This window comes from Alligator mississippiensis, chromosome 5 (assembly GCF_030867095.1).
Source record: "Alligator mississippiensis isolate rAllMis1 chromosome 5, rAllMis1, whole genome shotgun sequence".
Classification (NCBI taxonomy): domain Eukaryota; kingdom Metazoa; phylum Chordata; order Crocodylia; family Alligatoridae; genus Alligator; species Alligator mississippiensis.
This window is the reverse complement of record NC_081828.1, coordinates 153121311-153147240: the sequence shown is the minus strand read 5'-3', so window position 1 is coordinate 153147240 and position 25930 is coordinate 153121311. Positions and strand designations below refer to the sequence as shown.

The 25930-nt window shown below is 45.3% G+C and overlaps 1 protein-coding gene across 4 annotated transcripts in view; it reads right to left on the bottom strand.

Annotated features, from left to right (window-relative positions):
• The window catches only part of RFTN1 (raftlin, lipid raft linker 1), a 146294-nt gene that overhangs the window by 67759 nt on the left and 52605 nt on the right, over window positions 1-25930 (bottom strand). For all 4 annotated transcript variants that reach the window (XM_014603052.3, XM_006262383.4, XM_019498083.2 and 1 more), the window contains exon 4: window positions 13476-13584. In XM_014603052.3, the coding sequence (XP_014458538.1) occupies window positions 13476-13584 (109 nt within the window). The remainder of the gene's footprint in view (window positions 1-13475; window positions 13585-25930) is intronic.

The window sequence follows — 25930 nt, the reverse complement described above, 5'->3', positions numbered from 1 at the left end:
TAAACAGAGCAGTTTGCTGCTGGCAGGTAGGCAGAAACATTGCCTGGCTGAACTGCTGAATGAAACATTTGCAGGTAGGAGCAGGAGGCTCTTGGTCCTGGGCATGACCTAAAACTGTACCCTGCTGGGAGTAGATGGTCTAGTGGGGCTCCCAGTGGCGTGGAAGTCCCCAGGAAATATCAGGCCAGTTACCACCCTGGTGGAAAGCGGGTCGGGGTGCCTTAATAACCCCAGCTCCACAGCCCTGGTGGGTTCAACTGGTTCAGGGGAAGCCCAGGTTCATGGGAGTCCTGAGGCAGGGCCCAGGTTGGCAGAGGGACCTGGAGCAGTGTCCAAGCTCTTCGTGAGTCCTGTGGCTACAGGGACCCTGAGAGGGGGCCAGACATGGCTATGGTCTCCTGAGCCTCACAGAGTGCAATACCCCAGGGCAGAAGGCAAGGCAGGGCAATAGCCACCTGAGCTGGATGAGGCAGCAGACCCCAGTGAGCCCCAGTGAAGGAGCAGTGTGCAGAGCCCCAGTGAGGGGGCAGTGTGGGAGTGTAAGACCCTAGGGCCAGGCAGGGCTGTGGCCACCTGAGCCCTAAGGGGTGGAAGACCCTAGTGTGAAGCCCCAGTGAGGGGGCTGAGGGCTTGGAGCCCAGTATGTATTTGTATGCATGTTTTATGAAAGTCCCAGCACAAACCACTGGTGGAAGCCATCTGCAAGGCTGGGCTCTGGTGTAGGGTAGGATCGGAGCTGCAGATAGCACGCTCTGGCATTGGGACAAGAATGAGCAGCCTCCCACCTAATTGGAACCAATTATGAAACAGCAAGTCATGGCAGGAAAGTGAGGCAGGCAGTTAGCACAGGAACAGGTGAGCAAGCCAATGGTGGACTGGCCCCGAGAAGACCCCCTGCTACAGAGATGAACTTGGTTCCTTGGCTGCTACTGATTTCTCAGGGCATTCCCACCTGCAAAAACACTGTCATAAGTTCAGCAGCCATGGCTTTGACTGTCGTCAACCAAAGAGGTATGGGCCTTGGGATAGCACATGGTATAGTAGACTATTACCAATATAGCCAGTTACACTCTATTGCAAGAATCACACCATGTCCATCCCAATCCATTTGAAGGGAATATCCACTAAAAGGTAAAAGGGACCTAAAGGGGTTATTGAGTTCTTCATTTACCACATACAACAATTCTAAAATACTTAAGGATGTCTCTCCAAGAAAAGAAACACACAAAACAACATTCTCATGGATAACTATTGCATGGATTAACTTAAGAAATAAAAAAGGAGGAAGTATCTTGTGAGCTTAACCAAAAGCAGGGATGGAAACAACATTTGGCTACCGAGGGATCTAGAATGGATCCAGCCAGTTACAGCGTGGAGTATCATTGTCTTTGCAGCCATTCTCTTCAACAGAGTGAGGGCAAGTCAAATAGGGAAGAGAGGAATCTCAAACCCAGGTATAATGTATATTTTACTTTTAACAAACACAGATGGGAAGGTTCAATCTGTGTGTTAAATTTGCCAACAATAACATGCATTAATTTACAGTGCATAATTAACACCTGAAACATGTTCATTTGCATGAAAAAAACCTTAAAAAAATTACACTTAGGAAATGCCTTGTAAATATCAGCTGATACTGTACTCCACACAACTGGCAAGGCTGTCTCGAGATGTAGTAGATCATGTGATGTGCTTAGTTTTAAGCTCTGGAACTGGGAGAAGGCAAACACTGAATCAGAGAAAAATAGGGTTGGAACGGGCCCCCAGAGGTCACTTAGTCCAACCCCCTGCCTTAGACAAAATCATCTCTATCCAAACCATCCTATATAAACCATAATCCAAACTCTACATAAGACTGCCATCAGCCCTGCCACAACATAGACCTAGTACCCTAACCTGCCACAGGTAAAGCAGGGGGAAAAACAACAGTTCTTCCCTGTTGGTCAGGACAAGATCCAAAATAAATGATCCCTTACTCATATCTTCCACTTTCAGGAAAAAAAAGTCCACCACACAAGTTAGGAACCAGTGTGACGTTTTCTGTGTGGCTACATGTGTGGTTTTATGTCTGGCTTCTTATAGCAGATGTCCGGAAAACTGAAGTCTCCCATCAGTACCATCCCATAGCTTTTGGATAGATTTGTCACATGTATGAAGAGTGACTCATCCACCTCCTCATTCTGATTTGGTGGCATAAAATAAATCCCAACCATTTATATCAGTACTGCATCTCTCATCCTTCATTTTCACCCAAATGCATTCTGCTTTGCTGTCTTCTTCTTCCTGAAGTGTATGCATTTTTGACATACAAGGCAACACCACCACCTTTTCTCCCAACCCTGTGCTTCCAAAATAGAGTGTTAACCTTGATGTTGTCATAAGAGCTGTCCCACCAGGTTTCTGTGATGCCAATCAGATCACAGTTCTTTTCATGGGCTGCAGCTTCCAGCTCATCTTGTTTATTCTCTATACTTTTCACATTTGTATACATGCATCAGATGTATTGCATTTTGACTTACTCACTTTCCTTTTGTGCCACGTGTTGCAGTCCTGTAGCTCTCTGACCCTTTCCCAAACTTAAGTAGCTTCTTTGAGTCCTTTCCCACCAGGACTGTGAGCTCTGCTGCTGGAGGGTTTTGATCACTATCCCCTTTGGAACCTAGTTTAAAGCCCTCCTTACTAGGTTGGTCAGATAATACCAAAAGATGCTCTTGCCCGTTCTCATTAGATGGATCCCGTCTTTTGGTAGCAGTCCTCCTCCCAAGAGCACCCATCCATTGTCAAAGAAGTCGAAGTCTTCACACTGACACTGTCTCAGCCACATGTTGACTTTCAGGATAACATGGGCTCTGCCTAGACCCCTGCCTTCCATGGAAAGGATCAATGAGAACACCACTTGTGCTCCAAGCTCCTTTAACCCTTCTGCCAAGAGGATTTCATAGACATGAGGGCTGGAAGGGACCTCGGAAGATCATCGAGTCCAGCCGCCTGCCCCAGGGGCAGGAAGTCAGCTGAGGTCATAGGATCCCAGCAAGATAAGCATCCAACTTTCTCTTGAAGGTGTTCAATGTGCTGCTTGAACCACCTCTGGCGGCAGGCTATTCCAGGCCTTGGGGGCTTGGACAGTAAAGAAATTCTTCCTTATGTCCAGCCTGAAATGGTCTTGCAGGAGTTTATAACCATTCAACCTAGTCATCCCTTGGGGTGCTCTGGTGAACAAATGTTCCCCCAGATACTGGTGGTCACCCCTGATAAACTTATAGGTGGCCATCAGATCACCCCCGAGCCTGCGCTTTTCCAGGCTAAAGAGCCCCAGGGCTCTCAGCCTGTCATCGTAGGGTCTGCTTCCCTGACCTCTGATCGTTAGCGTGGCTCTTCTCTGGACTCTCTCAAGCTTCTCCACATCCTTTTTGAATTGTGGACCAAAACTGGATGCAGTACTCCAGCTGCGGCCTCACCAAGGCCGAGTACAAGGGGAGAATGACATCCCAGCATTTGCTTGAGACGCATCTATGGATGCAAGCTAGCGTTTTGGTCACTTTACTAGCTGCAGCATCACATTGCAGGCTCATGTTCATCTTGTGGTTAATGATGACCCCCAAATCTCTTTCTTCCATAGTGCTAGCCAGTGTAGCACTGCCAAGCCTATAAGGATGCTACAGGTTTTTCCTCCCAAGGTGCAGAACCTTGCATTTTTCAGTGTTAAACACCACCAGGTTCTTGTCCACCCATTTGCTGAGCCTGTCAAGGTCAGCCTGGGTCGCCCTCCTGTCTTCAGGTGTGGATGCTTTGCCCCAAAGTTTGGTGTCATCGGCGAACTTGGCCAGTCCGCTTCTGACTCCAGTGTCCACATCATTAATGAAGATGTTGAACAAAATGGGTCCAAGGACAGAGCCTTGAGGGACCCCACTGGTCACAGGGCACCATGATGATTGAATTCCGTCAATTACCACCCTCTGGGTCCGACCACGGAGCCAATTTCCCAGCCAGTGGATCGTGGTGGACCCGAGAGCACAGTTGGCCAGTTTCGCCAAGAGGTGATCATGGGATACCAGATCGAAGGCTTTTTTGAAGTCAAGATATATGACATCAATCTCTTCTCCCTTGTCCAGGTGATAGGTCACCTGGTCGTAGAAGAAAATGAGATTGGTCAAGCAAGACCTACCCGCAGCAAACCTGTGCTAGCTATCCCTCAGGATGTTGGCGTCGGCCAGTCCATTAAAGATGGCTTCTTTAGTAAACTTTTCTAAGACCTTCCCCGGGATTGAGGTCAGGCTGATGGGCCTGTAGTTTGCCGGATCCACTTTCCTCCCTTTCTTGAAGATAGGTACCACATTGGCCTTCTTCCAGTCTTTGGGCACTACACCAGAGAGCCAGGAGTTCTCAAAGATCCGTGCCAGGGGCTGGGCTATGATGCTAGCCAGCTCCTTGAGCACCCTGGGGTGTAGACTGTCAGGGCCAGCTGACTTGAAGGTGTCCAGCCTCTCAAGGTGTTCCTTCATGAGGTCAGTATTGATGGAGGGCAGGGGATCTCCCTCACCCGGATCTCCCTGTCCCGTAGTGGGCATAGGCATCCCATGAGACTGATGAAAGACTAATGCAAAGTACCCATTTAATAGGTTGGCTTTTTCCTGGGCGTCAGTTGTCAGTTGTCCCACCTGGTTTAGCAGGAATCCAATGTCACCCTTGCTTTTCCTCTGGCTCCCCACATATCTGAGAAATGACTTTTTATTGTCCTTGATACTCGAAACTAGTTGGAGTTCAGTTGCAGCCTTGGCTTTCCTGGTTTGCTCCCTGCAGGACCAGACCAGTGCAGAATATTCCTCCTTGGAGGTGAATCCCATCCTCCATCCTTTGTAGGCCTTTCTTTTTAGCCTCAGGAGGTCTGCTAGGTCCCTGGAGAGCCAGGGGGGCTGCTGTGCCTTCTTGCTCCCTTTCCTCCGAGATGGAATAGAATTAGCCTGTGAATTGAGGGTCGCTCCCTTGAGGAGCAACCACTCTTTCTGAACTTCCTTTCCCCTGGGGTCATGGTCCCTTAGGGCCTCACTGATAAGCCTCCTGAGCTTGTCAAAGTCGGCTTTCCTGAAGTCAAGGACTTCAGTGTTGCTGACTGACTTGCCAGCTTTACGGCGGATGGTAAAGGTGATCAGCTCGTGGTCGCTGTCACCCAGCTTCCCATTGATCGCTATTAGGCCACCGATTAGGTCATCCCCAGTTGCCAGTACCAGGTCGAGCAGCACTTTACCTCTCATTGGCCCATAGACTTCTTGAGTCAGGTAGAGGTCATCCACGCACAATAGGAAGCTTTGCGTCTGCTCGGATTTTGCTGAGTGATCCTCCCATGAGATGTCTGGGTAGTTGAAGTCACCCATGACAACCATGGTCCTGGAGCGTATGACCTCAGCCAGTTCCCTGGGGAACTCCTGGTCAAGCTCTCGACTTTGGGTGGGAGGTCTGTAGTAGGCTCCCACCGTTATGTCCCCTGTGCAGTGTTCCCCACAGATTTTAACCCAGAGAGTCTCCAGTAGTCCACCCTGGTCACCAATATCAGCTTGCAGGGACGTGTAGCTTTCCTTAACATAGAGAGCTACACCCCTGCCTCTTTTATCTACTTGATCTCTCCTGTACAGGGTATAGCCATCTATACCCATGGTCCAGTCATGGGTGGAGTCCCACCCAGTCTCCGTTATCCCTATAACATCATAATTATTTGTGTTAAGCAGGAGGACAAGTTCCTCCTGCTTATTCCCCAAGCTCCTGGCATTTGTGTACAGGCAGGCAAGTGCCCCCTTGGGGGCTCTTGGCTTGCCCACAGATTGTACCAGGGCTGGGGCGGGCTCCCTTAAGTGCCTTGGCCTGCTGGCTTTGCAAGGGTTGCTCATCAGGCCAGCAGTGGCGGTAGTCCCCCCGACCCCCAGAGGGCTTATAGTTTAAAGCCCAGTGGAGCAGGTCAGCCAGTCTGGCTGAGAAGAGCCTCCTCCCCAGCAGAGAGAAATGGAGGCCATCTCTTCCCAGCAGCTCGCTGCCTCTCTCACCAAAGAGCGGGCTGTGGTCATGGAAGCCAAAGCCTTCCCAATGACACCAGCACCACAGTCTTTGGTTAACTACCTGGATCCTCCTCTCCCTCCTCAGCCCATACCCCAAGACTGGGAGGATCAAAGAAAACACTACCTGTGCCCCCAGACCCTTTAGCCCCACTCCCAAATCCCTGTAGCACCTCATGACTCAGCTGGGAGCGCTCTAAGCCATGTCATTGGTGCCCACATGAATAAGGAGCATGGGATAGTGGTCTGTGGGCTGGAGGAGCTTAGGGATCTTCTCCGCAATGTCTCAGATGTGGGCCCCTGGGAAGCAGCAGACTTCCTGGGCTAAGGGGCCAGGACGGCAGATTACCCCCTCAGTCCCCCTCAGGATGGAGTCTCCCATGACAAACACTTTGCGTTTTGTCTTGGGGAGAGTGGGGGCGGTAGCTACAGTAGAGCCTGTGTTGCTTGTGGGAGCTGGCAACTTAGCAGGCTCTGCTGGGGCTGCAAGAGGTTTGTACCTGTTGCTGAGCTCTAGCGGGGCAGAGGCCTTGGTGTGGCGGGCCTTAGGGCCCTTGACCACCTTGGTCCATCCCCTTGACTGGACAGAATGGGAGGTCCCTGAGTTCTCCCTTGTCCTGGAGGGAGACCATGGCCTACCTTCTGGTTCCCAGGGGAGAAGGGCCTGGCAGTAGGAGTCTATCTCCTGCTCAGAGTCCTTGATGACACGCAGTCTCTGGACTGTGGCCTGGAGCTCCTCCAACTGGTGTGCCAGAGACCCCAAAAGGGAGCAGACCCCACAAGGGGTGGTGGCCATACTCCCGGGCCCCAGAGCCTGAAAAATGAACAGGCAGCCCCCGCAGCCGAGAGTCAGGGGCTCCATCTGCGTGGAGCCCAGAACCATGGGCTCCATCTGGGTGGTGGTCTCCGAGGTGCCGGGGGGGGAGGGGGGCCACAATCCCAAGGGGACCCTCAGGGCGTGGCGAGTACCCATTCGTGGCATGCCACCGAGCCTGAGTCTACCTACCCTAGGGGGCTCGCAGACAGGGCCTCAGGCCCTCCCGCACACTCTCCTGCGCTAACTCACGCACTGGCAGACAAGCGCACCTGTTTGCACAGCCTGTTCGCGTGGCTCCCTGGGGGGCTGCGTGAAGTAGGGGCCTGGGCAGGGCAAGACCCAGCCCGGCTCCCACTCAGCTGCCTCCTCCCACTCTCTAGGGGTTAACCCCCTCCCACCATGGGCCCCGCTAGCCTCCGGCTGTGCTGGGGGTCGGCGGGGGGCTCTGTGGCTCCTGGGATGTCTCTGGGGGGCTTCAGGGGAGCAGGGGCACAGCAGGCCTTCACCTGTGTGTCTCTCTCCACTCACAGAGCCTAAATGAGGCTTTTTGCAGTTGAATTAGTTAAAACTAGATGGAAAAGTTCCATTAATTGTAACTAAATAGAGCCAGTGACAAAAGACTACATCACCATGGCACAGACTTGCATAAGCTCCTTTTAAAGCCTATGTTCTCTAGCAACAACCCAATCTTCTACTCATGTGTTTCTTCTCTTATAGCCTGCCTGTGATCCAGGAAGACCTGGTGACCAGTGTTGAGAATACCACTGTCTGCTATCTGTCCCAGGAGTTGTCAATGTCCTAGAGAACTGTTAGTGTATTAACATACTCCTTACATAGTAAGGGTCCTTAAATCTCACAGAGGTCTCATTGTCATGGTCCAGCATTTCTATTAGCAGAAAATGACTACAAGCCAGCTTAACAGCATAGTCACTGTACCTCCACTAGTCAAGTTGATGTCCAGGATATGTCTACCTGTGTGAATTGTTCAAGAGACTACTTGCAAAAAAAACATATTCACCATGGATAAGCCTGTAAGCCAGTAATGTAAGCATCAATTGCTGGTCACTGAAGACTATGAAAATGCGTGTTTCATGACAACTTGATTAGGTCTGGTAGGCTATTCTTAGGAGCATGGCAATCTTTGCACAAGCATTAGATACTCTGATTTAATGTGGAATTTGCATACCAAGCGCACATACTTTAATTAATTCACTTCTGAGAGTAGAAAACTATGGCTGCTATTGCTTCTCAGTCTCTTTTAGTATCAGTCACTACAAAGCTAACATTGGATACCAACTATTAAACACAAGGTCCATCAGGCTCAACCAGCTCAAAAAGCTGTATTTCATGGTCATGCTGAATATGGTCTACTGAAGACCTACCAGACAGAACAATCTTCATCTTAACGTCATGTCAAGGAAGGAGGACAGAGCAATACAGATAGCTGTGAAGATCAAAAGATAACCTCTACAACTCAGGTTCCAAATTTCTAGGTTCTCCAGACTCTACCTCCCTTGCCTGTCATAAATGAGACGGTAAAATATATTCATTCCAGCCATAGTTTTACACTCTCATAAGTGTATTGTATTGTAAAACTACACTATTTTGACTGTTTTATTATTTTAAAAAAAAATTCTGCTTTCCTTATCCTGAAAAGCAATAAACATTTTTGTTGTTCAAAACATTTTATTTTTGTTACTCATAAATTAATGTGACAATTAAGCTATACTTGCAAAGAAATATTTCCACATCCCCTCCTGTACTAGTTTTACATGAAAGCATTGAGATATTCACACAGTCCATAAACAAATACAGATGGTGAGACAAAACCATACACTTGACACTAACATCTTCAAAGAAAATCAAATTCCACAACATCAAAAAACCTTCATGAATGAATGACATGCACAATATACAGAGAAATACTAAAACATACATTTTAATATATCAAAATGTAGCTAAAAAAGGCATCTTTATAGCCCAATAAAGAAATGCATTCTAGCAACAGAAAAACTCTGTAACTGAAGAGTTAGAAGAACATAGAAGAAAAACAATTCTGAAAGTCTTAAAACTGAATGTTTTACAGAGCCAACAGGTGGAGGTTGGGTTTCTTTTTCTAGAATAATATGAGTTTAGAAATACTAGTATTTGTGGCAGGTATGGCTTCTGTGTACCCCATATCAAAGAACTGACTAAGAAAATTCAACACAGAAAGTGATTTACCTTTTTGTTCTTCTAGTTTTGCACAATTGTGACTAAATTAAAGAAGTTACATTCAGTGACCGCATCCAGATGAGTGCAGCCACATGGTATGTGGCACCACATACCGCACATTCAGCTGTTTTCTGCATTGCAAGGTAGCAACACCGCTGGGGGTGGGGGAAGGGGGGAGTTATCCCAGGAGATCCCAGGGTCAAAAAAATCTGTGGGCAAAAAAAAAAAAAAGAAAAAAAAGGGGGTGGGGTGGGGAGTGGTGCACATGCGGCCAGCGTGTGCCATACAAAACCAGAGCCTGACCAGCCAGAGTCACACTCAGGCTTCCAGGCAAGCTCTGAACAGCAAAATCACTGCTGGTGCAACCCCAGGAGGCCCCCAGGCTCCCAGGTATGGCTGCTGGGGCCAGCCCAGTGTTGGCCTCAGCCTCCCCTGCCCCACCCAGGGTAACCTTCCATACACCAGAGGGCGTGTGGCATAGGCATTCCCTGGGGGCAAGTATCAGTAACACAAGGTTTGCCGCTGTTTCTTGTCCCCAGGGTAACTAATGTCCACAACTCATGTGGATTCAGTCAGTAAATCCAACTGACCCAAGTCTAAACTTTCAGATTGGGACCAACTTTTCCAAAGTAAAAAACACCTGAATTTTTCTAAATGCCTACATCCAGAAACAAAAGGTACTGCACGGTACACAGGCAGCAACTGTTAGACTTACTCTCTCAAAGTACCATTGATACTCCTAGAAAGGACTCCTTTTCAGTTTAGACTCCAGACAAATGTGTCGTAAACATTTAGCTTCCTAAACTACCCCCTATGATTAAAATGTAAATACTTCAGCTCTGACTATAGTCAAGTAAAAGGCATGATCATAGCAGGGTAGGGGGGGGAAAAAAAAAAGAGCTAACTTTAACCTGGCTATTGCATGTAAAAACAGGGAGTGAAGACATGGTGGCAAAGACTTCAGTACAAACTAGCACCCTGAGAAAATACTCAGGACCCCTGACAAATTTGTATAATCCATGCTGCCTTATTTTCTCTACCGGTATTACTCATGCTAGCCAAATTAAAACTGGGGCAGGTATACTTACCCAGACTACAATTTCAACTGTGTAAATATACTCTCAAGTATTTATAATACAGTTATGGGGAGTACTAAACTATATGTTAGCCTCATAAACCTCTGGAGTTCAAAGCTAACAATAGTAGACATTTTTTGTTGTTTATTTTCAGTAGTTGATATGAGGACACAACATCAAATGATGTAAAGCCTGAATCACAAAGGACCTGAATCACCTAGGACACAGTGGCCACATCCAGATGTGCAGAGGCACACGCCCGAAGTGGCACAAAGAGCAGTGTCACAAATTTGTGCCACTACTTTGTGCTGCAGCTCACACTCCTGACCATGCACTCTGTTGTGGGACACTGTTCCACTTTGGGCAAACTGCCTTTGCCCACCTCCTCTGAGTATGCTGGATCAACTAGGGGACAAATGGAGGAGTGGAGACACACTGGCCAGCAGCCAGAGTATCTTCCTGGAGGACCAAGCCACTGTTTGTTCCAGTGAATGCTATTAAAGTGTGCACTACACCGCCTTTTCTTCCCAGGGATTTTTTCTTTTTTTTTTTTGATACCAGGAAATCCTGGTAGCAAATTTTGCCCCCATGCTACAAATTTGCAGTGTGGGGTACATTTTATTGTTCCACACATATGGTCTGTGGCACCACAAACTGCACATGATTGAATGTAGAGATGCAGCCAGTGGGTGCATCTATATGTGTGCTTTACTGCAGAGTTGATTAATTAGCATGGATCCTGGTTTTCTCTGTTTAAAAATCACAACCCTGATTAAAAAAAAAAAATAATCACAAGTTCTCTGATTAAAACACCCAAAATCTGTGTTTTCCTGCAATTAAAATGCATATCTATCTATCTCTATCAGTTGAACACAATGTTTTATTGATATATTTACCATTTCAAAGCAATTTGGAAGCCTACCAGTGCCTCAATTGCTATAATAAAATAAATTCTAAATACCGATACATTTTGGCATTTGATTTTGGGTTTTTTATCATGGAAAAATTAGGGTTACCTTCGCTCACCAGGATGTGGGTCCAGCTGTGGCTGTCCCCCCACTGCTTTGTAGCTTAGCAGCCCTGATATGCCAGTTCCTTGCCCATACTAATTGCGGTTCACTCCCAAGCCACAGCCCTCCAGCCCTGCTGGTGTCCCTTACTCCCCACCCACAGACCCTTCAGCCCTGCTGGTACATCTCACTCCCAAGCCATAGCCCCCTGGCCCTCCCAGAGCCCCTCACTCCCCAACCCAGAGCCCATCCACCCCTGCTGGTACCCCTCAATCATGATTTATGGCTCCCCCTCAGCCCTGCCGGAGGGGGCCCCCAGCAGCCAGGGCTATGGGACCAAGGAGGCGGCAGCTGCTGCGACTCAAGTGGAGCATAGAGACCAGTTCCGCCTCCCCCACAGGCGGCACAGCTGGAGTGAAGCATGTGGGGGTGGGGCAGATGCAGGCTGTCTGCTGCGAGTTTGGGGCTCCCTCCCTGCTGCCCTTCCTCCAGGGTCTCCACAGCCCAGCGGGCAGGACCCAGCCTAGTAGGGCAGAGCGAGGGAGGGAGGCTTGGTGTCGCCACTACGAGGCCTGCACCACCATGGTGACATGCTTCCTGCCCACCTGACAGCAGTTCGGAGCACAACTCTGAGCCACTATCCCTGCATTTGCCAGGTGGGCAGGGAGTGCCTTTCCCTGGCGATGGGGGGCTTCCAATAGCAGCACCGGGCCTCCCCACCCTGCTCTGCCCTGCTGCACCAAGTCCCACCTGTTGGACTGTGGAGACCCACAGGAAGAAGGCAGCAGGGAGGGAACCCCTGAGCCCAGTGGGAAACCTGCATCCACCCCAGCACAACTCTGGGGGGGCACGTGCCCTCTATGCCCCCCAAAAGCGTGTGCAGTGACAGGGAGCCAGCCCAACACTGCTCCCCAGATGAGCCGCCCATGGCACAGTTCCACTCCCCACCCCAGGCCCCACACACTGCCCTGGTTGGGCATTGCCCCCAGCACCAGCCCTGCCCAACTCCCTTCCTCCCTCATTATGGGGACCTCAATCCCTGGCTCCTTCTCCCTAACTTACCTGTGGAGAGCTTCAGCTGCTCTCATGCTGCTTGGTGCCATGTGCATGTCACATGCCTGCAGCAGCCCATGCCAGAAGCTGGGGGATGCTAAAGCATGTCTCCCTGCTAGGCTGCAGCAGCCAGCTTGGGCCAAGGTTAGCCTACCCACCGTGTGATGTGGGGTTTGGAGGGGAGGTGCAAACCATGCTGGGATGCTGGGAGACTGAATTAACTTGAATCTGGAGGGGATCTGAGACAGAAGTTCAATAAATCAATTTAACTTAAATCAATTAAATCTGATACTACATCCCATCCACGTTTATCTTAAACCAGTTTCAGCCATTTTCAAAGTGGTTTATGTGCACTGAACTTCTGTTGTGTTACAGATATGAACTGGTTTCCAATCACTTTTACTGGTTTGTGTGTAACTTCTATCCTTAGCCCACACACTAGGGCTGACCCCCGGTGCCCCTTGCCAGCCCAGGGATGCTCCAGCCCAACTAATTGCTGTGGACCCTGGCACATGTGTAATCACTGAACCTGAGAGCAGTTCACTCTGGTGCAAACTGCTCCAGATTTTATTGTGTAGCTTTAATAGTACATGTAGATGCACCCAGGGTTTACTAAATAGGATTTAGTCTAATAAGCTCCCAATTTGATCAAAGAACATGCTATCATAAATGGCAGGAAAAGGCAACAAATCAGAATTAAAAGAAAAGTCATCTTTAAAGTCCCCCCAGTTTAAGACAAAGTTTCTGGAAGTACAAAGTTTGCATGAACTTGAAATATAGCTTAAAATAATTTTCTACAAGGACACATCTGGGAAATAATATTGCAGATAATGGGGCTCATTATCTAAGTGTTTTTCCAGTATTACCAAGTGTTAAAGGTCAAATAATTCAGAACATTTGGCACCAACATAGAAACACTGTTGTAGCTGAAATGGTTCACAACTTTATAGGGATATGTTGTACAGATAAAAATGAGATAACAGATATCTGCTTGAGATCACTCACCCTGTAGTACTGCAAGTCATTTTCAAATAGCAGAATGGTCAATGGTTTGTTTCACTAGTCATTGTAATTGACCAAGGGGATCCTATGCAGACACTGGCATTTGCAAGAGAAGCAATTCTACTGAAGTGTCATTTGTGCATGGAGTAAATGGAATGTGGGAGAAGAAATGAAAAGCTTAACTTGCAGCATCCACTTGCCCTGAAATTCAAGTGCAAATAAAGGCATGCTGTGTTCTAAGCATTTTTTTTCTACTTACTTTCTTAATGAAATCTGGTATCTTATTTTTGTCAGAGAGTTGGTCCGAGAAGGAGCAGCACTCTATATCCAACATATATCCTTCACTGCAAACATCATTTTTCAGAGATCTGAAGAAACAAAAAAAAACACACCCACATACAGTTTTGAGTTCTTGAAATCAAATAATAAAAAATCCTTATGCACTTGTTCTTTCAATTACTGGTTCCATGAAGAATTAATATTCAGTCAAAACCTGGGTTCTAGCACTTCCATTAGATGGAGTCAACGCAGCTCCATAGCTAAAGCAAGCCCACAGCTTCATACCTATGAATTTCAGAAAGCAGCAAGCCAGACCCTGAAATGACTGCTATGGGAACTGTAAGTGGCAGCCTCACCCTTTCATCCTCTAAGATATCATGTGCCCAGCCTAAGATTCACGGAATAATGCTGACGAGCTACAGACATGCATATGCTTCTTGGGCAGGAGTGGGTAATTATTTTGGCTGGAGGGCTACTTAAGAGTTTTGGTGAAGCGTTGAGGGACACAAGGGTAGACCCACCCTTTGACAGGTGCCCACCCCCTGGATGCCAGAGTGTTTGTGGCTCTAAGAACCACATTTTTAAAAAGCAGAGTCTGGTCAGAGTATAAAGTACATGCAGTTTATACTTTAGTCTTAAAAAACAAACAAACAATGAAGAAACTTAGTTATGCTGATGAATCAGCCTGCTTGAGAAACAATGATCTACAGAAGCTAATTCAGATCAGGTGGCATCAAACATGTATACTACCAAACAGAAATCCAAACTTTAGATTCATGGTGTCTTGGAAGCACGGCATTGGACAAAATGTTTCATGGGAAAATCTGAAGTTTATATTGGAAGATGTTCATAAACCCTCTTTTGATCTCAGCAGAAATGCTGTGCAGTTAGTCATTCTGCACAGGGAATGTGCAGAACTTCGTCCAGATCCAAGAAAGTGAAACCGATATCCTCTGATCTACACTGGAAATCCAGGTTAAAAAGAAGTAATTTTGTGAATATATTCTGGGAATTCTTTAAGGAAAGCACACAGATGAGGTAAGTTCTCTTAAATGCTAAACTACACAACTGAACACTGGTAATATTTTTTTTGGGCGTGCCACAGAGGTGGCTACTCTGACATCTCATGAGAAGCTTCAAAACCTATAAAACATAACCACAACTACCCAATGTATGTCTGCCAGCAGTAACTTTAAGTGGGTGAGGGCTAGAGAAGTACAAGACTCCTGGTACAGAACCAACATTCTGCAGCATGCTTCATTACACGCTTGCCAGAGTATACACGAGAACACCACCAACTTCTCTGCACTCTAGAAATACATGCTAATCAAAACACACATACAAATTGAATGTGGGTCCTAGAGGATTTCTCAGAATGCTAACAAGTTATTCATAACCATGAGATGCAAAATTATTGCCATGTGAGACAGCTTCAACTAGCAGTGAGTTTCCTGTGGGAAGTTAGAAAAATTTTCTAATGATATCATGTGACACTGTGTTTGTCTCCATTCCTCCCCCTCCCCCCAAAGGCTATACCTACATCCACCTTCCTTCTAATGGCTTGTTTGTGTACAGCGGTAATTTTCAGCCAGGGTGCCAGAGCACCCTGGGATGCTGTGAGATCATTTTAAGGGTGCCATGGGGTGCCACAAGGTTAGCATTGATTCACAAGATAAAGAGATTTCAAATAGGAATCCATAGTATCAAAACATTCTCGCCTGTTCTGGTCTTTCGGAGTTCTTTGCAACAGAAGAATTGATCTATTATTTTTCCACTTCAAAAGAAGTGGAAAAGTTAAGAGCTAGCACTTTCTGACAGGTGTTTTGAGTCTTACAAGGGGTGATTTAAGTCTAAAAAGGTTGAGAATCACTGGGGTATAGCATGGTTGTATCATCTGGGGGATTATGCTGTTGCACAGTAACATGCAACATTTCTTCTATCACTTAGACCTTTTAGTCATCTTCTATAACTGTGCTACTATTCTTCTTTTGGCGGTGTTCAGCCCCAACACTATGTATTTTACTGTATTCAAAGCCAAAAACCTTTACATTTGCTTTTTTTTTATTAAAGGAAGCTGTTTACATACTGCTGTAGGAAAAGGATCTATAAGAACCATTCTCCAGGTCACTGGATTTATGTATTAGGGATTAAAAAATAAACAGATTAATTTAAACTGTAAAAAGCAAATTATTGAAAATCAAAATTCTGTTTTTGAAAATTAGGGAATAACAACATACGAAACAGCAGGTAATCATGAGAATCTTCCAGCTGATGCAACGATAAAGTGGCAGGTACGGTAACTTTTCCTCTACTGACAGTTCATCATAGCTTAATTATTTTGAAATAAAAGTGGATATGTTAAAAAAATGTAAAGGTTTTCCCATGCTTCTCCATTAGGTCCTACTATAGCTGCAGTCTTTTTTGAAACCTGAATGCGACTGAGTAGGTGAGTCTTAATTCTTTTAAATCATATTCAATATGCAGAAACAAATGTTCAGGCTCAGGTATCTTCAGACATTCTGAGAGTTAGTAAAAAACTTTAAAAAGGATGCTAGATTCTGCAATGTAAAACTGTTACCAAATCATACAAAATAAGCAAGTTTTGAATACTACTTCAATTGTTATTAATATTGTAAGCCAACTTTCCTTTTCAGTTGGAGACTGGAGTAATACAGGACCCCAGCACTTTTTCAATACTGAGGCGTAATATTTCAGATGTAGTAAACAAGGAGGACATTTGCAGAACCAAGCCTCTGACACACATGTAGGCCCAACCTTTTGTTCAGGTCTTCTACTAACTGGCCAGTCAGGTCCCTTTCCCTTGTGGGGATTCTAATGTGGGAGGCAAAAGTGATTCGGAACAACTACATTTTGGCTATAAAATCCATTTTAGGTATCAGAAAAAAAAAAAACACTTTCAAGTCCATGTCTTATTGTAATCATATTTTTAAAACTTTTGAAGGATGACAAAAAATAAGGACATACTGCCTATGCCCATTTAAAATGAAGTCTGTTAACAGGGGTGGGGAGGGGAGAGGTGGGGGAGGCATGTTTCCAAACTCCCAGTCCTACTATGTCCATTATTTTGTCAAAGCGCTGTATCTGTTCTATTTGCTCTGTATCAGATATACTCCAGGCACAAGAACCTGCGCTATTGTTATAGAAACAAAGGATTACAAGAGATCTCAAGGGTCACCTAATCCAAAACTCTGCAGAGATACATGATTTGTTGTTCTTAAACCATCTCAGATAGATGCCTATACAGACTTTTCTTGCAAACCTCTAAATGAAAGAGGTTCCATGATTTCCTTAAGGCAACCTGCTCCACACTCCTAAGTTTCTTACAGTTTGGATATTTTCTTTGAGGTTTATAGTTGTGCCCATTGCATTAAAATTACAATATTAATCTCATTTCATTAACTAGAGAACTACTCTGAAAAGCCAAAGGTTATTTCCTACTGGAAATGGTTAAAATAATCAGAATGCTTAATTTTTCTACAAGCACAAAAATGTGGAGGGAAAAAAGGGGGATGGTGCTTGTAAAATATTTAAGAGAACAGGAGATAGTGAGCTATTCTTTTAAGTCTCTTAAACTACTCCTGCTCTTGGACTAATAAAAGTAATGGTTCCAAATCCCAATGAAGCCTGTTATAGATTTTCTTGTATAGCACACATATAACAGAGATCTTGCTAAAGCTCATAAAATCTTTAGTCAGTGTCAAACAGAAGCACTACATATAAGCAAAATCCAGTTTCCCATGGTTCCAAAGAGACTGCATATTAGAGAATACATTAGAAGGACATTTGTCTGTAAAGCTTATTTTACTGCTTCTTAGGAAGAGTCAAAGGAAGAATACTATTGCATCAAACACAAAATGGAGTCATGTACAGGTTTCTGTATTTGAAACACAAAAATGATAAATAGAAACATAAGGCTGGAGCGAGCCTCCTGAACCATCAAGTCCAGTCCCCTTTGCAAGCAATCAGTAACCCAAAGAATCACCACTGCAGAACCCAGAACACTAAGAATACTCTATAAAATTGACTTTACAAAAGACTGCAAGAGTTACTATATTCTTAACAAATTATGGAGCAAATCCAGGTAGGCAAGCAAAATGTTCCGACCCATGTAACTGAATAAATAAAAAGTACATACCACTTTTCATCCAAGGATCTCAAAGCATTTTACAAGCATCCAAAATGCCTCCCAGTACAACGGTGAAAGTAGTTACTAAAGTCTCCATTTTATGGATGGTTAAAAAAACAGGCTCAGAGCACCCAGTTTTGCAGATCTTGCATTGAGTTAACTCCTTATATGAGTAATCTCAGCAATTTCCAGGCAACTCTGCCAATTAGTAAGGGTTACAGAACAAAATCCAGAAAGATTAAGTGAACAGCCCAAGACCACACAAGTCAGTTGCAGTCAGAAAGAGAATTAAGCCTTTAACAGCAATCTTCTGTTCTAGTCACTAGACTGACTGCATTCCCTGCTTTTGTGCTGAGGAAGGAACTGAATTTAATCATATCAAAAATAATCCAGTGATCCATACCCTGGAGTTTCTTCATGATTTTATAATATGGAAATGCAGTGCACAAACTATTTTCAATTAAAGTTTTAAAGTAATGGCTTTATTTAATTAATGTTCACCTCTGTACTACAAAAATATTTCTCAGTTGAAAAATTAAAAAATGTGATAAACTCAGAACAAATTTAGAATTTTTTTTATTTTTATTTATTTATACTTTTTCCTATACACCTGTAATTTCAAAATATTTCATGATTTTTTTGTTGTTGATTCTTCCTTGACCTCTCCTCTTAGCCTAGAAAATTAGATCCTTACCTTTCCTTTGAACATTTACAGAAAATGGAAAAGGCAGTATATTAAAAAAAATAAATTAAACTAAGATAAAATGGCACTATAGCCCTGAAAGCAGCACACCTGAATGAAGTTTATCACAGAAAGTTAGAGTTGGAAGGGACCTCAGGAGGTCATCTAGTCCAACTCCCTGCTCAGCCCCAATTAGATCATCCCAGCCAAAGATTTGTCTAGCCTGGTTTTGAAAACATCCAATGATGGAGCTTCTACCACCTTCCTGGGTAACCTGTTCCAGTGTTTTACTACCCTTTTAGTGAGAACATTCTTTCAAATATCTAAACTTCCCTTGCTGCAACTTGAGACCATTGCTCCTTGTTCTGTCATCTGCCACCACTGAGAACAGTCCTCTTTCGAACTTCAGGAAGTTTGTTACATAATACTTGAAAATGAAGATTAATAGAAGTTAGTATACAAGTTATTTGTTACTTTTATTCAATTACTTTGTCTTGCATTCCCTTTCATGTACTTAGAGATACTTATGAAGTAAATGAAGGGGTGATGTGGATACTATCATCACTGCTGGGGAATAGAACATTGCTGTAAATGTGACATCAGAAGAGGACAATCAATAGACAATCACAAAGCACCAGCCACTTGCAGTGTTGGCTTGTCTTTCCCTATTGGCCATTTGCCTCCCTCTCTGCCTTGTATGTTACTACAGTATATGTTTATGTTATAAATGTTCTGGGAAAAGGACTGTTCTTTACTGTATGTGTGCACAGCATGTAGACATTTGGATTCTGTCAGAAATAAATGTGGAAGGGTTGCAACAAATCTGGCCCTCATAATGCTAAGAGGGATGGTGCTCCCAGTCAGCAAGCAGGAGTTTTTCAAGAGGAGTCCGACTGAGGAAAGGATTTCCAAGTACAAAAAAAACCTGACAACTTTGAAGTGGTCAAAGTCACTTCATTATTGCTGTTGCAGTTGGCTGTTATTTCCCATTCAGCTGTTTGCAGTTAGGTACCACTTCATGGTAGATAAACCATTACCAGCTGTGGGGTACCAGTACTTATACATTAATTATCAAAGCTGACAATTATGTGTCCTGTAACATACTGAAATTCCAATCTCTCTTAGATACAAGGAGGAAATAAGAGAGTCAACATTTGGCTTTAATTTTCCTGCAGCTCCCTATTATTTCTGGATTCTATAAAGCTTGAAGTTTCTTTTAAAAACTAAGGATTTACTTGAAAATGAGTGAATACCTAGTTAAAATGATAAGAAGTAATATAAATGAAGGCTGGAAAGTGTATTATCTGAACTGGCACACACACAGTTTTACATGCGCACGTATACACACTTCTATAAAATCTAAACCCATATATTTTATTAAAACAGCCTTAGCTCTGACCCATGAATAATCCACTTTTGTTATCTGGAGCATTCTCTGTTACAGGATACTGTTTTACTTGCATGCCTATCAATTGACACTAGAATTTATGCAAAAAAGTTCAAGCAGTAGGCTAAATAGAGCTTCATTGAAAAAAGGTGCAACAATTTACTAGGACAATTACACATAACATGGATATATAGGTTTCTTTTTGGAAAATCTGAAAATATATTACACATGCTAGAAGTGCACATTAGTTATTTGAACATTTGTCTTCAGATAACTAAAAATAGCTTTCATTTTGGGTCAGAATTAAGGAAGCTTTTAGAAAATGTGAAATTCCTTAACACTGATAAAAGTAGTTGTTCCAAAGCTTCAAATGCACATGCTATTGTCTCAAACCAAAGAAAGAGGATGACCCCATGTTGTGGAACTGGTACAGACACTTCAAAGCCCAATGTTGGGATCACTGTTAGCTATAGAAAGAAACATAAGCTCTTATTAAGCTGCAATCAGTTCACACAGAACCACACACACACACACACACACCCCCCACTATATGATGCTGCCCACAGCTAAATCGATGGCAAAAACTGCTTTAGAGCAAACCTAGCTCTCCAGCAACTTAAGAGATATTGAGGACTTGTTTTTATTTTTCCTTGTAACAGGGGACCTGCTCAGGGCCGACTTCCCAGTGGCTCACCCACCTGTTCCTGGGCTAACCGCCCGCGTTCTTGCCCACCATGCCTTGTTGGTATAATTAATTAATGGATGTTAATTAAGTGGCAGGCTGCCTATTTACTGCCCCGATGCCAGGGGCACTATCTGTGGCTCCATTCCTCCCCTACACCGCAGCCCAAGCCTCGCAGATGGCATCTAGATGTTCTTATCGTCACTGGGCCCCAGAATCCTACTATTGAACCCTACCTGGATTCCTTCCCCCCAGGCGGTCTCTTCCGCCATCATACCGGGCACCATAGCTCCCTGAACCGATTCCCCTTCAGGTGTGATCCCCCACTGGGACCTTTGGCTCTCTAGCCCTGGCCCACCTCCAGGCCAGTCAGGACCCCAGGCCCTCAGCTCTTGGGCGTTCCTCGCGGTGGGCCCTCAGCCCTTCAACCCTTCCGGTCCTGGCCCCAGCATGGGCCAGTCAGGGGATGTTCAGACAGGCCTGAGTCTATGGCCCTTATTCTTTCTCTCCGAGGGTCCACACTCTGGGCCCTCCAAACAAGGGGTAACCCACCCAGTCGTGGGGGCTAGGGGTTAAGGTGCCCCGACCTGCCTTTCACCGGGGTGGTAACTGGCCTGGCATTTTCTGGGGGCTCCCGCGCCACTGGGAGCCCCACCAGGCCACCCACTCCTGGCAGGGTGCAGTTTTGGGTCATGCCCAGGACCAGAAACCTCCTGACCATCCCCTACAGCTCCTCCCCTACCTCCAGATGACACCTGCAGCCCTCCAGCCAGGCAGTGTTGCTGTTTATATGGGCCAGCCCTAGATTCAAAATGGCTGCCCTCATCAGGCACCTGCCAGCTACTGCCTTCTGGCCCTAAAAGTGGCAGGCACCAACAGTGCCATTTATATTTCCCCACTCCATTCACCAGCTTTTCCATCTCTTCCTCACACATAACATCTACAGGTCTGCTGCATACCCTTTGGACTTAAACATCCCAGGCAGAGAAAATATCAAAACAAAATGAAGAAAGACAGCCCCTGCTTTGAAACTATGAAAGGGTACCAACAAACTTTTTTGAGCTAGAAGATGACAGTGGAATGGTTGATAAACAATTTCAAGTCCAAGTACATTTTAAGTCTCTTTCACTGAAAAAAAAAGTTGAACAGACTGCCCTTACACTCTTCAGAAACATTTTCCTTTGTCCTTAAATTAAAGTTGGCAAGTTTCTGCCAGTTCTTAACCCAACAAATTGTAAGGGATAAAGCAGACTTAAGAATGGAAACTGATTGGAGAGGCTGACAATTCATTATCCTAATATAACTATCTCTATTCAAATTGTCTTAGGACCATGCAACAAGACAGCTTTCTCTCCCTTCCCCACCTCCCCTCTCACCCTTCCAGAAGGCCCCAAAGAAACAGTGAAAGTATACAGGCTGCAGATTGCTATTAAAATGAGAGAGGTAAAGAGGAAAAGGATGTGATCTAGAACTAGGACTGGAAACCAGGAACCGCTTAATTTCAGTGCTATCTCTGATACCGATTCACTTCATGACTTTGTGAAATATCACAAAGGCATAAGTGGCCAGTTCTGTACCCTGGGTGGTGGAAGCACAGTGCTGGAGCAGCAGCTTGAGATGCACAGTGGTAGGGAAGGGGAGGTGGGAGAATGGAGAATGTCATCTTTTTTTTTTGCCTTCTGTGTGTGTTGAGCAGCCATTTAAACACCAATTTTTGGTGGCAAGAAAAAGGAGGTGATGTCCAGCCCGCAGTAGCAAACCTATGGCTGCTACTCCTACACTGTACACTACTGCTACTACTCTGCCCTCCTTTCAGCCAAAGACAGAGCTGTTGCAGGGCAGGGTATGGGAGGGCGAGGAGCTCCCCAACTCCATTCCACAGCCCCCCTTCCCATTAGTAAGAACCTACTTAAATCATGGGGTTTTGCAATTTTTGTGATTTTGCATCATGGACTCACCTGAAAAAAAATAAAAGCTTACCAAAATACAAAGAAAACACAGCAATCCCTGCAGCCACAGGGCATGTTGTATGAGAGAGAGCTGAGAGGCTGGGCTAATGACGTAGACTCTGTGAAGGTACCAGTCAGGAAGGCAAAAGGGTTTTGGTACCATATTTTAAGAAGCAAGAAGCAATGCTGCTATCTGAAGATGAGTGATTGGCCTCTTGACCAATCAGTGGTGAGAGGAGAAGCTGCCAGGACATGCTGACCAATCAGCAATTGGGGGGGGGGGGGCTTGCCACAAAAAGACTGCAAAATTGGCTGTGCACACCACCCTTGGCTCATGAAAATCCCTTCATCTCACCGCAATTTAAGTAGGTCCCTACTCATTAGACAGTGTCTGGGATTTTTGCTCTGCTCACCCACCCATTGTTACACTACTAGCACATAATAATTATGAACTGCTTCAGTTTACCCAGCTGTAAAACAGGGATTATATTTACCCCCTACCTCACAGGATGGCTTTAAGCAGCAGCCAGCAGCCTTCTTCAAGCCACGAACCAGAAAAACCTAGCTCTGGTCCACTGTGAGCCAGGTGGGTTTAGCAGCACAAGAGTGGTGGGGGGGGAATGAGGAGCTGTGCCTGCAGTGCTGTTGCTTCTCCCAATTTCCCAGCTCTCTGCCCACAGTGTGACCATAGCTCCCTGATGGAGGGTAACTATAATGTGGCCAGGCTAGTTAGGGATGGGGAGGAGCAGAAATAGCATGGAAACGACAGTGGCATAAGCACAGCTCCTCACTACTCAACCCCAGCATGCACACAGGCAAAGCTCTTCAGATTCAGCCCATGGGCCATATATTGCTGACCCCTGGCTTTTAGGATCAGTTTGATAACTGGAATGAGTTTAGGATTTTTAAGTGCTAGACAGTCCAAGGTGCACACCCCCATTCCAGACACAGAATGGGTCCATGACCATGGGGATTTTCAGGTTATTTATTCCTCAAAACAATGTTCTATGATCTTCTTACAGTTCTTGCTTCCATGGTTGTGAAAATAACCTTGAAAATGCAGACTGAAATTTTTCTTAAAATTATAGGTAGCCACCAACAATGACACTGAGTGGTGCAAAGGCCTGAATTAATATCAAATTTGAAACGTAGGTATTAGCATTATTATATATTTCAGTGCTTGGCATTTCTCAGAAACGTCTGTATTTTTCTTTGCCTCTCTGGATGTTAAAAGCCTCAACACCTTACATTATATGGTCATTCTTATAAACATACATCCCCAGTAGACACTGAAAACTGAGAACATAGACCCAGCACAAAATAAACCCAACTAGTGGGCTACTGTAGCTTATTTGCATAGGGGTCAATACAGCTCTCCATTTTTTATTTGGATACAAAATTTCCCATATGTGGCCAGCTCCAGAAACTTTGCCACAGACGTTAGATCCAAATTCCCCAGAGTACACAGAGCTTTCTTTGCCTACAAAAAACTCCATTACTAGTAACTGAAAATTCCACATAATTTCAGTAAATTCAAAGTTATGTAATGGGTATACATGACTTTTTAAAATGTTCATTTAATGCTATTCTGCTTTGAGTTTTAATATCAGACTCTTTTGGAGATAAACAAAATAGGGTTTTTTTTCCCCAAATGATGAATGTTTGAGTTTTGGTTTGCAGAGCAATACTAAGAGCAAAAGCAAAAAGTATTGTATCAAGTGTATCATTGTACAAGTGATACTTGATTGTGCATCATTTACAGGAAAGAAGAACATCTGCAAAGTTGTTCAAGGTAACTGAGCTGTTCTGCTTTGAAAACTGAATCCCAAACTATTCTTCTACTAAATCTAAATATGTAGGGCAGTTATTTCTTTGATTTTAATTTTTTATGATTACAGCTGAAACCTGTAGAAGGGTAAATATGAAATATCTATATGATTATGGAGAAAAGGCCTCTCTAAAGTCCAATTTCTTCCTACCCATCTCATTCTATTACTGTAAAAAGAGTATGTGCAAACACACAGGTACTATTTTAAGTAAATCATTCATGAGTCTGGACCTTATATCTCACTTAACAGAAGAAAATGTGGCTTCCTTTCTGGCACATAATAATCAGATTGGGAAGTGAAAACATAATAATTAACATAGATTTTTGAAACTTCAACACACTCGACAGGCATGTCACACCAAAGGAAGCTTGCAGCAGAAAACAGAAGGAATAAATTAAAGCATCCTTATGCTATGGAACTGGTGCAGACACTTCATTTAAAGACCAGTACTAGAACTGCTCTGTTGGGGGTATGCTTGCTGCCACAGCATAAGACTCAACCCTAATTATATACCATGCACCTAACAAAAAAAACTTGAAATAAATATTAGACAGGAAGAAAATAAAAATGCCAAAGAGGAAAGTTGATTCTTATTCCAAAGTCACTAATGAGCTCCACCTAAAGCTTTGGTTCAATCTGCTCCCTTTAGGGCAGGGATGTCAAACTCAATCCAAGCCCCAGGCCACATCTAGACCACAGGGCTCCTCCCAGGCCAACATAGGTGGATCCAGTATTTTGGAAAGTGGGTGCAGGAGCAAGGACCAGTGCTGCAGGGATGGCTGCACTCTACCATCCCCAGTCTCCTTCCTCACTGGGGGAGACAGGCCACACCACAGGAGCAGCAACTCAGGTGAGAAAGCTCCACTCCGCACTCTTGGGACCCCTTCCCTTCCCCTATGTACTCAGTGGCACCTCCCCTCCCCTTCCATTCCCCGCTTCAACCTCTCTGTGTACACATCTCTGTACAGGAAAGGGAGACCTACCCACTACCACCACTGTGCCAGTCATTCTTGCCTTGCTTCTGCCAGGTCCACAGTGGGCCCCATCCCTGCACCCGCTTCTGGGCTGGCAGGGAACACCTGCAGGGACTGGGCAGGGAAGAGAAACCAATCCATCACTGCCACTGTCCCCACTCGAGCCCAGTTCCCCACATAGCTGCTACTTGCAGCTGAGCAGGAGTGGCTCTGGGGCTCCCCAGGTCAGCCAGGGACAATGACAGCAGCAGAGAGGTCTCCTCTACCCAAAGGTATAATTTGGGCAGGGCATGAATGCAGGAAGGGAGGTGCCACTGAGCATAGAGGGGAAGGCAAGGGGTACCAAGGGAAGTGGGGGGGAGGGGAGGAACTGCTACCTGTTTCAGTGATTTAAAGTGCCCAGCTCCTGCTCCCACAATGTGGTTCCACCACAGGGGACCCAGACATTAAGGGCTGTGGGGAAGCTACACTGCAGAACAAGGAGGATGGGGGTATAATGGCATCACTACACCCACTCTGGATCCACCCCTGTGGGCCAGACCCACAGGTCCAGCAGCAGCTGCAATGGATCCAATCGAGGCAGCGAGGTCTGAGGACAGTGATGTCAGCAGCAGGGGTCTGGCAGCAGTGAGGCAAGTGGAGCTGTGCCACACAGCCTTTGCTCTCTCTCTCCCTCCCACTGACAGCCATGTCCAGCAGGACCCAGGGGCTCCATGTTATGTAGCTGGCCAGACCCCATGGCCATGCCCCAAACATCCTGCTGTTAGCTCAGCAAGCCAGATGGA